The sequence below is a fragment of the Staurois parvus genome, unplaced genomic scaffold (genome assembly GCF_062004578.1).
Source record: "Staurois parvus isolate SC_StPar_1 unplaced genomic scaffold, SC_StPar_1.0 ptg001158l, whole genome shotgun sequence".
Classification (NCBI taxonomy): Eukaryota; Metazoa; Chordata; class Amphibia; order Anura; family Ranidae; genus Staurois; species Staurois parvus.
In genome coordinates, this window is record NW_028318954.1 from 1,126,239 (window position 1) to 1,143,494 (window position 17,256).

Genomic DNA, 17,256 nt, shown 5'->3' on the forward strand with positions numbered 1-17,256 from the left:
CTGGAAAGTGACACTGGTGTTATGATAATAAATGATTCCGATAAAAGCCTTCCCTGTTCTGCATTCATATAGTAAAATCTTGCCTTATACTTAGTGCAGAGTGTGGATGGCGATGTGGATAACAGGCTATTGTAGCCAATGTGTATTGTACAGAGAAAAGGCAAATTATCAGTGGATACACGTACACATACAATATACTGCATACAGCTTCTACCACTGCATGACTATCAGTTTAGACCAGATTTACCATTAGGAACAGCTGTGCTGTAAGCTAGTGGTGCCAAAGGACAACAGTAGTTTTTTTCTTTTTTGCCAATAAAGTTGTTTTAAACATATTCCTTCCATATATTAACGAAAAGTGGAAAAGTTAACTCACATAAGTTAAACTAGAATGTATTTCATTCTACATTGTTAATGCAGAAGAAGCCCTGCTTTCTCGGTAATAATGAAATCATGGCAGAAATCATATAAGCTGATAACTTCCTGTGCATTTGAATTGCGCTACACTCTTATCAGTTGCACTGCTCCAATCCTTTCCCTGAGGACAACAGAACACTTCCCCTTATGTTATGGACATAAGGAGAGTCGGAGGTGTTTTCTAGTTCTGCTCCAGAGTGAAAATGCAGCTCCTCCATAGATACAAAAGGATGTGAGCATTGCCACCCAAGAACACGGAATGTATTACTTAGGATCCTCAGGTAAAAATAAAGAAAAACAAAAGCCTGAAAAAGGACCACTATTGTAGCCACATCTAGGGACTGGTAAAATGCAATATATTAATTTTTTCTTTTATGGGTTATGATCACACTGAAGCCTAGGTTTACCTGAAAAAAAAAATTAGCATAAGGGACATCATTTAATTGCAGTGAGTTGTGTCCCTTGTGCTGCTGTGTCCTCCTTTTGCCAAAATATTTCTTCTCCAATGCCCCCCAGGGGTGTACAAACTATAGCCCTCCAGGTGCTCCAAGTCTCATGAGGCCTTGCAAGACTCTGACATCCAAAGGAAAAACAGCCAGAGGCAGATGCATGATGGGACTTGTAGTACTTCAACAGCGGACTTGTAGTACTTCAACAGCTGGAGGGCCATCGTTTGGACACCCCTGTGCCTACCCCAACCCTACCTCTATAATCTTTTGTTGCAGCTGGGCTTAACAGAACTAAGGGAGCTGTCATTTGCACTCTTCAATAGTGCCTAACTATGCCTGTCCTTTCCTCCCAACTACTCCATTCTTAGAAGCCATTACTACAGCTTCTACAAATGAAACATGGTCTATGAATGGAGGAGGCAGACCTATCAATGATCCACACACCTCCCATTCACAGATCGTGTTTCATTCATAGATGCTGCAGTACGGCATCTATGAATGGGCAGATAGGAAAAAAGTGTGGGCATAGTCAGGCACTCTTGATGAGACCCTCTTGCAGCCCCCTAGTTCTATTAACCTCTGGCACATCAGAATTTTACTGCAACATTGGTGTGGGGCATTGGAGGGGAAAGATGGAGCGAAAGAAGGACCCAGCAGTACAAGGGACACATCTCACTGAAGGTAAGTAATATCCCTTGTATCGATTTTTCATTCTTTTGTTTTAGGTAAACTTAGGTTTGAGGTCCAAATCACACCATTGCGTTGAGCTGTATTTTAGAGCAGCTGTAAAGGAAAGGACATCTGAAAAACAATCATTTACAATGTTTCCTATTCATACTATAACTCTGTGTTGACATGCGTTGCGCCAAAATGCAACATGTATGCGATTTAGAACAATGTAAAGGAAATAAGCAGATGTCAACGCGATGCACGGGATATCCTGTGAAAATGCAGTACGCTTTAAGGTGCATGTCAACTGACTTCAATATGTATGTCAACGGATGTCAAAATGTATGTAAATGGACGTCAATGCGTGACCAAAATGGATGGAAATGTACATCCATTTTCCATACATTTTAGCGCAAGTCAGTGTGACTTGGCCCTTACTATGGGGTAGATTACATAAAACTGGAAAACTCGAAATCGGATGCAGCTGTGTGGTGGTAGCCAATCAGCTTCTAACTTCAGCTTGTTCAACTAAGCTTTGATAATAAAGCCTGGAAGTTAATTGGTTTCTATCCAGAGTTGCACCAGATATTACATGCTCCAGTTTAGTAAATATCCCCCTATAACTTCATCAACTCAATGTTCTTCAATATGACTTTGTTTAACTGCACCCATTGGCAGGAGCAGAAAAAAACTGATTTTTTTTTTTTTTAAAAAAGCTTGGCAGACATGACATGACTTATGGTAATAAAGTCTGTAAAACTACATGTTGCACTGATAAAACCAAGCTCTCCTCAACTTTATTTAAAAAGATAGTGTAGCAGTCAATTAAACATTTCTTTTTACCAGCTCTAAGTGCAGTCATTCTAATAAAAGCTGACTTCTAATTGGACATTCTGGACTTCCTTATTATTAAATGAAACACATTAGTCTTCTGTTTAAAAAGACAGAAAGTAATTAGCAATTATTTGTCACTGTTCCGGCTACTGCACACCAATAAAGTGTACATTTCAAACCATTCCTAAGGGCTATGGCACAATGCTGCCTTGTTAAATAAGACAGTGTTATTCCCATTATGATGTACCCTGAGATTTTTTTTGGATAGAAATCTCCTGCAGAAAAAAAAGCAACTCTTTTTGACAAGATAATGAAACCTCATCTCTCCTCTCACTTCCTCTCAAAGTGTACTCATAAACCTGACTGCCCCAGGTTTTCTGTCTGCGGTCTCGAGAAGGCGATGAGCAATTCCTTGTAACTAGCAGCCATGAAAGGTTCGGAGATCAGTTTATATATTAGGTTTCTGCACTCTACAGATTGACACATGAAATGAACTGAAATGAAAATTCAAGTAAAATCTGAACTGCAAAACAGTTACTGTAATATAGGAAAACAGGAATGCTTCTCTCTCACTTGCCTACGTATGAATGCCATTGCCACAGCAATTACACTGCATTGCATGATACATTCAGAGCCAATCGAGTCTTTGATATGGAGTGGGAAAATTCTGCAAGGTTAAAGTGTTACTAAACCCACAACAGTAAAATCAGTCTGTATATGCAGTAAAGCATGCTTGTTATATTCACTGTGGAACCTAAGGGGTAATCCTCTGCATTGTGTAAAAAGGCTGTTTGATCATGTCTTCTCTGATCCTCCCCTTTTTTTCTCTCCTCAATCCATCTGCCACAGTTAGAGCAGCAGTGGCAAGTCTGCACATGCTCTGTTTGGTGTGCATTGCTGGAGAGTTTTTTTTGGGGGGGGAGGCTGCATGTGATCGGTACAGGGCCAACCAGCACTGTCCAGACAGAAGGTTATGGGTTATGCAGCCTCATAGGACAGTCAAAGGAGAAGGAAAACCCCTCCTACAAGACTTCCCAGTGCTGGACACTGATAGAAGTCATAAGATATACTGCACATGCTGATACTTCGGTTTCCTCCAACACTCCAAAGACAGGATGGTAGGTTAATTGGCTCCTGTCTAAAAAAATATTGGCCCTAGTATGTGTATGTATGAATGTGAGTTAGGGACCTTAGATTTTACACTCTTTGAGGGCAGGGACTGATGTGAATGTACAATATATATGTAAAGCGCTGTGTAAAATTGATGGCACTATATAAGTACCTGAAATAAATAAAATAAAAAATAAAATGAGAAAGTTTATAACTACTAAAATAATTTCCATGTTCTGTGTACTGTACAAGTGTGTCTTATGAGTAGGGTGAGCATGCTGTGATCCAGTAAATGAGCTTTCTCCGCTCAGTTTCCGCAGTTGCCCAGAGGGAGAGACGATTAAAGTACATGTGAACCCTCATCTTGTAAACCATTCAGTTTAAAACAGAAATGAAAGGCATAACATTTGTGTATATCTTTTTTTTTCCTTTTACATAACCTGTGTTCTCAGCTGCATAAGGAGCTCAGAGAGGTAGGGGTGGAGAAGCAGCAGTGCACTGATCATCCCAGTGAATGGCTGTGCAGGAGGCCGTGACAGCAGAAGTCTGATCACTGGAGGACAGGCAGGCTGTTCTGCCAACACAACCAGAATACTGTCCACGCTGGGATGAATGTGCTGTCATGTCTAGCAGGTTCAGTTCGAAATGGGAAAGCATGGGGACAGGCAGCATCACCAGGAATTTCACACAAAGGAAGCAACACAAAGAGAACAGGATACTTTTTAACACAAGTACATGGTACAACAGACACATATTAGGAATATTAACTGTTGGGGTAACATATTCTTCAAGGACATTTATATCTGCCCAGTTGATATCAACTTCATGAAACATGTTAAAAAGGTTAGAAAAAGCTATGTTATAGAACACAGTCAGTAATATTAGTTGCAGACTAAGGCTATTCAGACCCAGAAGTAAATGTAAATGTAATGGTTGTGGCAAGACTGGTACTGTGGTGAGGGAGACTGGTACTCTTTAATTTCAATACAGTGAAGCTGATTGGAAACTGCAGCTATGATAAAGTTTTTTCTTAAAGGAATAAAATTACTTGTTCATTTTCCAAGTTTATAAAAAATGAAAGCTCTCAGGTCACTTTGGGCAACAGCTCAACTTTCTACTCCACCGACACCAGTCAGATCAGTGAAAGACAACAAATTTCTGTTGATTATTGCACTTTTGCTACCTCTGTCCTGTAGAAAGACTGATGTCAGGGCCCTGCAATGAGTAACTGAAGTCCAATGAATTTATGTATCAGTTTACAATAAGGAATTTTACAAACATATGTCTGGTGGTTTTTCCTTTATGACACATCATTAGCAAAATAAATGAGAAATACAAATGTGTATAGCAAGGCTTAAAACAATGTTAAACATAAAAACAAAAATGCATTATATTGCAGCTTACCAATCATTAAAGTGTAAGTTTAACTTTCAGAAAAAATGAAAAGGTGAACTAACTCTGAATATCCTGGCCACCCCTTCGGACCCTGGTGCACATAGCGGCCAAGATGCTGCATGCTGCTGGTGTAGCAGTCTGTACAACATATACAGCCCCAGAGTGAATATCCATCATAAACCTCACAAAGGTGACCGCTCATTGGTTAGTGCAACCAAGTGAGCATGATAACAAATGAGAAGTGCTTCTTTCTTCTGAGACACCTTACAAGAAGAAGACTCATTAGATGCACTTCTCACTAGGAAGCTTGGTCATGTGGCTGTGTTGACCAATTTATTCACTTATGTAAAACCTTTATCCGAAAAGGAACAAAAACTGTTTGCTGTTAGCCTGATTCACACATATGCGATTTGTGATGCTTTTGCAAGGGCAGTAATTCATATGGCAGGAGAGATGACATGTATTCCCATGGAGGTGGTTCTCATACACTATATTGCCAAAAGTATTGAGACACCCCTCCAAATCATTGGATTCAGGTGTCCCAATCACCTCCATGGCCACAGGTGTATAAAATAAAGCACCTAGGCATTGAGACTTCTACAAACATGTGTGAAAGAATGGGTCGCTCTCAGGAGCTCAGTGAATTCAAGCGTGGCACTGTGATAGGTTGCCACCTGTGCAATAAGTCCATCCGTGAAATTTCCTTGCTACTGAATATTCCACGGTCAACTGTTAGTGGTATTAAAACAAAGTGGAAGCAACTGGGAACAACAGCAACTCAGCCACAAAGTGGTAGGCCATGTAAAATGACACAGTGGGGTCAGCTAATGCTGAAGCGCACAGTGTGCAGAAGTCGCCAACTGTCTGCAGAGTCAATAACTAAAGACCACCAAACTTCATGTGACCTTCAGATTAGCACAACAACAGTGCATATAGAGCTTCATGGAATGGGTTTTTCATGGCCAAGCAGCTGCATGTAAAGCACGCCGCCACTGGACTCTGGAGCAGTGGAGATGTGTTCTCTGGAGCGATGGATCATGCTTCTCTGTCTGGCAAACCAATGAACGTGTCTGGGTTTGGCGGTTGCCAGGAGAACGGTATTTGCCTGACTGCATTGTGCAAGTGTAAAGTTTGGTGGAGGGGGGATTATGGTGTGGGGTTCTTGTTCATGGGTTGGGCTTGGCCCTTAGTTCCAGTGAAAGGAACTCTTTAGGCGTCAGCATACCAAGACATTTGTGGGAACAGTTTGGGGATGGCCTCTTCCTGTTCCAACATGACTGTGCAGCAGTGCACAAAGCAAGGTCTATAAAGACATGGATGAGCGAGTCTGAGGTGGAGGAACTTGACTGGCCTCAACCCAATAGAACACCTTTGGGATGAATTAGAGTGGAGACTGCGAGCCAGGCCTTGTCGTCTGACATCAGTGTCTGACCTCACAAATGCGCTTCTGGAAGAATCGTTAAACATTCCCATAGACACACTCCTAAACCTTGTGGACAGCCTTCCCAGAAGAGTTGAAGTTGTTATAGCTGCAAAGCGTGGGCCACCTCAATAATGAACCCTACGGACTAAGACTGGAATGCCATTAGTTCATGTGGATGTAAAAGCAGGCGTCCCAATACTTTTGGCAATATACTGTAGTGTATATGCGATCCACCCGCATAGCATTTTGACAAAGTTTGTCAAAAGGGTTTTGCACGTGTTTGGGGCTATGTGTTCTGAATTTGCAGTACATAGAGTATAGTGATAACTGGAGATAAGTGTTTACATAGCAATGCGTTTCTAATACGGTTTTGCATAGGACAACAGAGAGAGGCTCTGGTAAAATTGCATTAAAAAACGCTATACTATTCAATCAGAATTGCATGCCTAAATCGCACTGCAAAACTGGCCAATTTTAAAATGGATACATGTGAACCTAGGCTAACTGATTAAAAAGTGTTAGCTGGGGTTCAATCTGTTAAGCCAGCCATATATGGATCGAAATTTGCCCAGTTACATAGTTAGTCTGGTTGAAAAAACAGACACATGTCCACCTAGTTCAACCATTAAAAGGAAAAAAAAAAAATACAATCCTATATACACAATCCTATACCCACAGTTGATCCTGAGGAAGGCAAAAAATCCAATAAAGCACGATCCAATTTGCTCCTGCATGGGGAAAAAATTCCTTCCTGATCCCCCGAGAGGCAATTCCCTGGATCAACTTTACCTATAAATGTTAGTATCCAGTTATATTGTGTACATTTAGGAAAGAATCCAGGCCTTTTATAAAAAAAAAAAATCTACTGAGCTGGCCACAACCAGCTATTCAGGGAGTCTATTCCACATTTTCACAGCTCTTATTGTGAAGAAGCCTTTCCATATTTGGAGATGAAATCTATGCACTACGTATGTATTTGTACAGGTCAGCAGGGACCATCTGATGTAGATGGGAGGCTGTACAGATGTAGATCAGTATTGGTATTGGTATAGCCCTGTTGGACTTTTGCTGCTTGATCAGCACTGCCAGCTATAGCCTGCAATGCAGAGCAGTGTATTTTGACAGCAGGGAAGTCTACCTGCTGTCAGAATACAATAGCTCAGCAGGGAGAATTCCAGCATCCACATTGGGTGTGTGGGTATGAAATTGAGTTAGACCCGTCTATGGCCAGCTTTAGTTAAGTCCATCTAATTCTGCTAGTTTAGCACTAACCTCTCCCCAGGCTGCCCAAAGGTGTCTCTGTTGCTCCTACATTCAGTGTGGAGACACCCTAAGGCTAGGTTCACTCTGGTCAATCCTCTGAAAAATTGTCATACACTCAGGAGTTGATCCTGATGCCTCTTGAAGACTGTTTTTTTTTTTGTCAAAAGGCAATTTACAATGAGACTATTGTACCACAACCAAAAGCCAGTTACTTGGATTGCGGTTGTGGTGGAACCCCCATTGACTTCAATTGTTGTGCTTGACAGCTGGTGCTGCCTGTCAAACTGACATGACGCATTAAATTTGCTGTGGCTGCAATGCAAAACATCACAGTATGTAAAAAGCCCAATCCAGCTGTATTGTGGACTTTATGTGGGTGATTGGCAAAACTGCAGCTCAACTGCTTGTTTTTGCTGCCCCCCCCCCCAAGGCTGTGTGAAAGAGGCCTAAAACAAGAAATGTGTTACTGGCCAGGTCACCAGGTGAACATAAAGAAAAAAGATTTGTGGGTAGGTGCAGCGAAGTATTTACACAGAGTCTGGTTGCAGGAACAAGAACTCCTCAGTGGGAGAGCGCCATGCCAGAGAAACACTCATAGTTCAGTGTAACTTGAGAACACAGCAGGTGCAGATGCACCGACAGTGTCTGTCTCAGGTGGCAGAATGTGGCCTGGCTGGTCCGGTCCCAATAGAGAGGCTTCTGAAGTAGGATGGCATGTTCCTAGCCTGTCCCTCCTCATCAGGAACCTATATCTACCTCTATTACTTTTCCTGACAGACAGGTCCTCTTTCCCTCTCCTATCCACTTTGCAAAATACACTCCAAAACCTGGGGGCAGGGACTTAAAAATAACTCCGCTGACATAGGGCTCACCTAAATACAGCGCAGCCAATCGAAACACTGCTTCAGGGGTCCTGGAAACCATAGAGAAACCAGGTTTCTCCTAACTTCCTATGGTTGAGCGCCACCTACAGTGGAGAAAGCAGACTGCACCTGCCTACAGATTAATAAAAAAAGAATACAAATGCAGCCACTACCTTTAGGGATTGGTAAACTGCAGTATATTACATTTTTGGTTTTGGGGATTAATACTAGTTTAATGTGAGTCCATTAGCTCAAACCTAGGTTCAGAGAGCAGGTTCTGGGTCCAGGAATAGCAGCTGGCAGCATATGGAGTAAAAGCAAGGCCAAAGTCTTTGACCACAAGGATATGACTAGATCCAGTGTCCTCGTTGTAGCATTTCATATTCAATGCCAAGAGATGTGTACAATAGTGAATCTGTCTAGAAATACAGTAATGAAGGCAGTGATAGAGGAAACATGATTTTCCTTTGATTTATGTGTCCTGTCTTCTGCATTTCTCTAAGGCACAATCCTGAGCTGTCAATAGTTCTATCCTGTAACACTTGCTGACAGGACAGGAAGAAAAGCTTCAGTTCTTGGTATGTAAGTTGAGCAGAGTGCCTTTATCATCCATTGTTCCACAACATTACATGACAAGGGCAAGGGAGGCAGCAGTCAATGGAATGAAATGCAATACCAAAGAAATAAACATATGCATCTAATCCTCTCTTTTGTAGGCCACAATCTGAAAAGATTACCAATGTGCTGTGTTAAATAACATATTGCCATGTTCCTAGAAACTGTTAAATCATATTTATGTAATCTTCCTTTCTGAAAAGCAGATTATATATTACGGTTTATATTTGGCTGTGTGAACAATGTTCATACACATATACAATGTAGCCAGGCTGTCGGTTAACCCTTTAGTTGAATGTGTCAGGAGAAAGGTAGTGGCTGCTGTCCATGGTGCTGAACCCTCTCTCATAAGGTTTGGCTGGACAGTGCACACCTGGATAAATGATGTACTAGAAGTCTGGATTAAACAGATCTCTCACAATCTCATTGTTAAATGTATAAATGACAATGAAGGTTTGTATAGATGGGCGTTGCTGTGAAATGCTGCCTTTTTTCCTTCTATTCTAGAGATGCTACTCCAATCCATAAATTCAAACTCAAAATCACAGCCAAACGCTGTGTTTGATCTGTTTTTCCAGAAATGAAAATACATTTTACTAGTACCTGCTGCATCCAAAGAAATATAATGTAAAAATAAACAGGTCAAACACAGCCTCAGAATAGTCATCTACAATTGAAGTAAGAGGGAATCTGCTGACCTGCGTTTGGTGTGTGTCTCAAATGCAGGAAAACAACATCCATTCATATGAGCCCTAAAGCATTATAAATTATTAAAATAACCAATGTATTTATATAGCACTGACATATGAACATATCAATGTTTTACACCATACATGAAACCTTTTTCATCAGTGCCTGTCCAGCAGAAGCTTACAATCTAATGTCACATGACACTAACAAACACAAATGGGTTAAGCAAATTACCAGTAGCAGGGACTTTGGGAGAGAACTTCAGCAGCCTAGGATATGTAAACACAAATGTTCTGGTATATTTTTAGGGTTATAATAGGATATAGAAAAATCAGAATGAAAAAGGGAATATTTTATACTCTGCATATCAAAGCAGAACTTCACTCTCTCAATCATCATCGACTATTTTGAATCCTTTTGCTACTAGCATTAGTGGCTAAATGGTTAGCACATCTGCTTGGCAGTACTAGGGTTGTTGGTCAAATCCCAACCACGGCGTCACCTGTCTGGAGTTTGCATGTTCTCCCTGTGCCTGCGTGGGTTCCTCTGGGTACTCCGGTTTCCTCCCACACTCCAAAGACATGCTGGCAGGTTATTTGGCTCCTGTCTAAATTGGCCCTAGTATGTGTATGTATGAATGTGAGTAAGAGACCTTAGATTGTACACCCCTTGAGGGTTAGGGACTGATGTGAATGTACTATATATATATGTAAAACGCTGCATAAATATATAAGTGCCTGTAATAATAGTAAATAGATAGTTTATTATATTTAGTTGTTTTAAACTGTTTTCATTTCTTTAGTTACTTCCTAGTTTCAGTGCCTAATGATGTCATACATCCCAGTAGTCTTTAGGAGGGGAGGAGGGGTTTTCTCAGCTAAGCACACCCTCCTGCCTGCATGCCTGAGCTAAGGGCAGATGGATTCCAGAAAGTAGATGCAACATGAATCATCTGCCCTTACCCACTGCCAGAAATGCTAGGTGGTGTTTTTTCAAGCGATTTCTCAGCAAAATAAAGCATGGAGACATGGATGGATGGGTGAGTTTGCTTGGAATAAAAATAAATTAAATAACGCTTTTGGTTTGTGGTGCTCAGATACAGTATAGTTCCGCTTTAACCTGATTCTAGGCTTCATTTTAAAAGTTGCATTAGAAAAATGATAGCATGAAAGTTACCATGGGTCAGCCACTCAATTTATTCATCTCTAGTATAAGACTGGATGAAGTCTTCACCTTCTTTCAGATTTTATAAAATAATCTTTATTTCCCAGAACTTTTGTACTATAAGAGACAAGTAACTGGTAAACCAAGGGAACTGCCAGGAAAAACAACTCACTCAAAAACAGGCAGGAGACAAGACAAGACAAGACAAGACAAAGGGGCAGGAGCAACAGAAGTTACCTAAGTTACCTAAACGTTACCTAAAAGTAACGCCCACAAATCAGGCTCTTAGCAGGGGAAAAGCTGATGGGCAGTAATACAAGAGGAACAGAGTGGATTTACTGAACAATCATACTGTGTTTTTTACACAGTCAGACCAAGGTATTTCTATATTAATCAATAAACCTGCAGTTAAGATTTATTCACTCAGGACACTTTTTCTTTAAACCAAGCACATTATGAAAAAATGCTGGGGACACTGCTTAGTGAAAATCTAAACATTCAGTAGAGCCAAAGCTTGGCCCTACCTCCTTTTAGACCTCCTTTTCGCTCCCTTAATGATATAGCCAGCTTCACTGACCAATAAAGAGCCTAAAAAAAGGGACTGGGGATCAAACTAAAATTTTATGGAAATGGTCAAGATTTGCAACTTATGTGCCAGAATTACTTTATTTCTATATCTTTAGCTCTCTGGTGTTGTGTCTCCTCCTACTATGTCTTTGTGACTGGCAAAGCAGGGATAGCAAGAGGAGATACAACATTGGAACAGGTATCAGGAGCTGTACTATGCGGGAAGGTTATGTGGAGCCAGTTCCATACATATCCTGCAGCAACACTAGCTAAAAAGCCACAATACAGTATATATAAAGGTTTAACAGAAATGGCAAGCTTATGAATATAATGGTGCCTGAAGTTAGGCTTTAACTGTCATCTCCAACCGGGTAATTGGCTAATTCTAATTGGAGACATATAAATAACATTTGCTGTCATACTTACGGCTTGGTCCATGAATCTTGATTGGCTTGTCAGAAACTAAAGACTGGGAACAGTTCTGGCAAATACAGTCTTTGCCTCTGAATGTTACTTTGTCTCCAATTGGAAATGGTTTTCTGAGAGGAAGAAAGGAAAAAAAGAAAGTTCATAAAAAAAAAGAAAGAAAGAAAAATACCGTATGCATACAAATATGTTTCAAGGACACTTGTGTTCACGGAAACATGGGGTTTGCCACTGCTGAATTCACCATCTAAAAATGCTATTTGTTCTACTGACTTAAGGACTTTAGTACTTTAGAACTTTTTGAGCTCATGAAAATGTCTGACTTCACTCTGTATTGTAATCAGAGGACCAATGTGGCTGCCAGGCACCTAGCAGTTTCATAAGTCGGTCAGCCTTGAAAAAGTATTCATAACCCTTGAAATTTTCCACATTTTGTCATGGTACAACCAAAAACGTATTTTATTAGGATTTTATGTGAAAGACCAACACAAGGTGGCACATAATTGTGAAGTGGAAGGAAAATGTTAAATGGTATTCAAAATCTTTTACAAAACAATATCTGAAAAGTGTGGCGTGCATTTGTATTCAGCCTCCCTTTACTCTGATACCCTTACTAAAATCTAGTGGAACCAATTGCCTTCAGAAGTCACCTAATTAGTAAATAGAGTCCACCTGTGTGTAATTTAATCTCAGTATACAGTTGTTCTGTAAAGCCCTCAGGTTTGCTAATGAACATTAGTGAACAAATCGCATCGTGAAGGCCAAGGAACACACCAGACAGGTCAGGGATAAAGTTGTGGAAAAGTTTAAAGCAGGGTTAGGTTATGAAAAAATATTCCAAGCTTTGAACATCTCACAGAGCACTGTTCAATCCATCATCTGAAAATGGAAAGAGTATGGCACAACTGAAAACCTACCAAGACATGGCCGTCTATCTAAACTGACTGGCTGGGCAAGGAGAGCATTGATCAGAGAAGCAGCCAAGAGGCCCATGGTAACTCTCGAAGAGCTGCAGAGATCCACATCTCAGGCAGGAGAATCTGTCCACAGGACAGCTATTAGTCTTGCACTCCACAAATCTGGTCTTTATGGAAGAGTGGCAAGAAGAAAGCCATTGTTGAAAGAAACCCATAAGAAGTCCCATTTGCAGTTTGTGAGAAGCCATGTGGGGGGTACAGCCCACATGGAAGAAGGTCAGATGAGATCAAAATGTAACTTTTTGGTCTAAAAGCAAAACGCTATGTGTGGCGGAAAACTAACACTGCACATCACCCTGAACACACCATACCCACCATGAAACATGGCGGTGACAGCATCATGTTGTGGGGATGCTTTTCTCTAGCAGGGACAGGAAAGCTGGTCAGAGTTGATGGGAAGATGGATGGAGCCAAATACAGAGCAATCTTAGAAGGAAATCTGTTAGAGTCTGTAAAAGACTTGCAGTTGGGGTGGAGGTTCACCTTCCAGCAGGACAACGACCCTAAACATACAGCCAGAGCTAAAATGGAATGGTTTACATCAAAACATATTCATGTGTTAGAATGGCCCAGTCAAAGTCCAGACCTAAATCCAATGGAGAATCTGTGGCAAGACTTGAAAATTGCTGTTCAAAGACACTCTCCATCCAATCTGACAGAGATTGAGCTAGTTTGCAAGGAAGAATGGGCAAAAATGTCACTCTCTAGATGTGCAAAGCTGGTAGAGACATACCCAAAAAGATGTAAGATGTAATTGCAGTGAAAGGTGGTTCTAAAAAGTATTGACTCGGGGGGGCTGAATACAAATGCACGCCACACTTTTCAGATATTTATTTGTAAAAAATGCTGAAAACCATTTATCATTTTCCTTCCACTTCACAATTATGTGCCACTTTATGTTGGTCTATCACATAAAATCCCAATAAAATACATTTATGTTTTTGGTTGTAATGTGACAAAATGTGGAAAATTTCAAGGGGTATGAATACTTTTTCAAGGCACTTTATCTTTCAGGAAGGGCTTCCCTTCAGTATTAACTTAAACATTTCACATTGCAGCACCTCTTGACTACATACAGTTGTGTTCAAAATAATAGCAGTCAGACATCACTAACCTGATCAATCACTGTTTTTGGTAGAAATGATATTTCTACATGGCAAATAATTTACTAGCAGGTCTAGTAGAGTAATAGAAATCCAACAGACCCAACAGTCATGACATGCATGCTGCTAATTCTGTGTAATTGAATCACTAATTGAAAGGGGCATGTTCAAAATAATAGCAGTGTGGAGTTCTATTAGTGAGGTCATTCATTCTCTGAAAAACAAGTGGCAATTCTTGCCCTTATTTAAGGAAGGAAGGCAACAAATGTTGTACATGCTGGTTACAGTGTATTTCTCTCTGAAATTCTGAGGAAAATGGGTCGTTCCAGACATTGTTCAGAAGAACAGCGTACCTTGATTAAAAAGTTGATTGGAGAGGGGAAAACATATAAAGAAGTGCAGAAAATGATAGGCTGCTCAGCTAAAATGATTGCAAATGCCTTAAAATGGCAACCAAAACCTGAAAGACGTGGAAGAAAGTGAAAAACTACCATTCGAATGGATAGAAGAATAGCCAAAATGGCAAGGACTCAGCCAACAATCAGCTCCAGGAAGATCAAAGAAGGTCTAAAGTTCCCTGTGAGTACTGTTACAATTAGAAGATGGCTATGTGAAGCCAAGCTATCTGCAAGAAGCCCCCCGCAAAGTCCCACTGTTGAAAAAAAGACAAGCTGAAGAGGTTACAATTTGCCAAAGAGCACATTGACTGGCCTAAAGAGAAATGGCGCAACATTTTGTGGACTGATGAAAGTAAGATTGTTCTTTTTGGGTCTAGTGGCTGGAGACAGTTTGTCAGACGACCCCCAAACACTGAATTCAAGCCACAGTACACTGTGAAGACAGTGAAGCATGGTTGCGCAAGCATCATGATATGGGGATGTTTCTCATACTACGGTGTTGGGCCTATTTATCGCATAGGGATCATGGATCAGTTTGAATACATCAGAATACTTGAAGAGGTCATGCTGCCTTATGCTGAAGAGGAAATGCCCTTGAAATGGGTGTTCCAACAAGAGAACGACCCAAACACACCAGTAAACGTGCAGCATCTTGGTTCCAGACCAACAAGATTGACGTTTTGGAGTGGCCAGCCCAATCCCCGGATCTTAATCCAATAGAAAACTTGTGGGGTGACGTCAAAAATGCAGTTTCTGAGGCAAAACCAAGAAATAGAGAAGAACTGTGGAATGTAGTCCAATCATCCTGGGCTGGAATACCTGTTCACAGGTGCCAGAAGTTGGTTGACTCCATGCAACACAGATGTACAGCAGTTCTCAGAAACAGTGCTTATACAACTAAATATTAATTGATTCAAAGGAAAACAAAATCTTCAAACATTTTTCAGTTTATATAGTGAATGTTTGAGTTTGTAAAGAAGAATATAAACACTGCTATTTTTTTGAACAGTCTAATATTCAATCTTCAATTTTTTTTAGAGGAACAACACAAATTTGATATATTTTTCTTCATGTTTTTATTTGGAATAGAATGTGTAGTGTTCCCAATGCATTTGTGTGCATGGAAATAAAAACTATTAGAAGGATTTTGAGCTTTATTCACTTTTTTCAACACACTGCTATTATTTTGAACACAACTGTATATACCTAGGGCTTTCAGAGACATGAACGATCTGCTTTCTAGGGTGAGCATTGAGCTGAACGAACAAATTAACATCACTACTTAATAGAAGTCAGGGAGAAAAGAGAAGTCCAAGACTGAACAGATCACAGAATGTGCTTGTTTTTAACTACACAATATGATACCAAAATCAGGTCACTAAAGTGGTAATTATAGGTTTGGCAATTGTATATAATATTGTGTTATGTAGGCAGTATAGATGCATGCCTAGCCATCTTGATTTATTATGCATGGAATCTCAAACATTAAAGCAGGAGCAAGCCCAAATCAGCATTAGGTCTGACACTATACACCGCGATGTAGCAATCTCTTTTTACTGATGTATGGGGCTGAACAATTTCGCCTTACCTAAATCGCTTTACCTATGTGACAATGATGTGTACTAATGATGGACAAGAGGTGGGTGTCATTTAACCAGCTCTAGTTCAGTTCCTCCAGGGTGTCTGAAGCTGCCCAGGGGGTCTGGACAGCTGAGTAGTGTTTACTGGGGTTTGATTTCTTCCTTGGGAGTACAGTGTATGCACAGCTGTTGTGCAGAACAACTTAAAATAGAAAGAGTACAGCTGCATTCCCAGCCTCACCCCATTCTGTCTTTCAGCACTTGCTGCGATCGAGTCATGTGAAAATCATTTTGTTAACTGCTTAGCTACATTATATGGGCTACCTGTACAACATGCAATGCCAGACAATTGCTTGGCAAGGACGTGTGTCATACAACACATCTCCAATGACCTTATAAAATTCAGCCCATTTTCTGGGAAGATCTATACACAATGCTTATCAGTTTAGGGTCATGGATATCTATAATCCTATGACCTCATTTACAAACTTCTACTGATGCCAACACCGGCATGCATTTAGAGAGGCAGCTGCCAGCTACTTCATTCACTAAGTATAAATTGATCCATGGCAATCTCTCCACTGATCATATTATATGCTGCCTAATCTTGTACTAAAGATTCCAGGCTACAATGCTACTAGTGGTGATAGCTGACAGATTCCGACTTATATTCCTCTTCTACAAGACATTCAGATGGCAAAACTTTGTCAATCCTCCTGCGGGGCACATCACCATTTTATACCCTAATTGGAAAGCTTTTTTTTGCTTTCTATACATAGGCTGATCATTAGGAGCATAAGGAGGTCCTCAAAAGACCTTGAGTATTGGACAACTGTCAAACATGACACAACACACTTAAACTGCTGTCTCAGGTGGCCACAATTTCTGGCACAAAAGTAACTAAAGCCATTTCCAGCAATAGGCCACATTCAAAAGAAAAATACAGCAACTCCATATATATTCTCCAAAGTATCCATGTATTATTGTTTGCAATATGACATAGAAAAAGGTAGTGTTGAAGAAATTCATATACCAGCCAATTACTATGTAGATTTCTCTATTGTAGACCTACCTAGTCTGTGTAAGGGACCTGTCCCTCATAGAAAAAAGATACTTATTCATCAAGATAGCGGGATAAAATGTCCAGCTGTATAGTTAGAATGGCGTTATCTGCTATTTTATGTGGTTATTATATGGCTAGTTTACTTCCCGCTATAGGATCCTAAGTGCAATCAGATTGGCCCAAATACTTTAGACATCATTTTTAGTCCTCACGCACACTGGACGTTTTTACAGCAGCTGTTTTTGGCTTT

The 17,256-nt window shown here is 40.4% G+C and overlaps 1 protein-coding gene across 8 annotated transcripts in view; it reads right to left on the reverse strand.

Moving 5' to 3' along the window:
• ABLIM3 (actin binding LIM protein family member 3) overlaps positions 1 to 17,256 on the reverse strand; it is a 312,972-nt gene that overhangs the window by 81,698 nt on the left and 214,018 nt on the right. For all 8 annotated transcript variants that reach the window (XM_089659463.1, XM_089659460.1, XM_089659455.1 and 5 more), the window contains exon 4: positions 11,886 to 11,998. In XM_089659463.1, the coding sequence (XP_089515589.1) occupies positions 11,886 to 11,998 (113 nt within the window). The remainder of the gene's footprint in view (positions 1 to 11,885; positions 11,999 to 17,256) is intronic.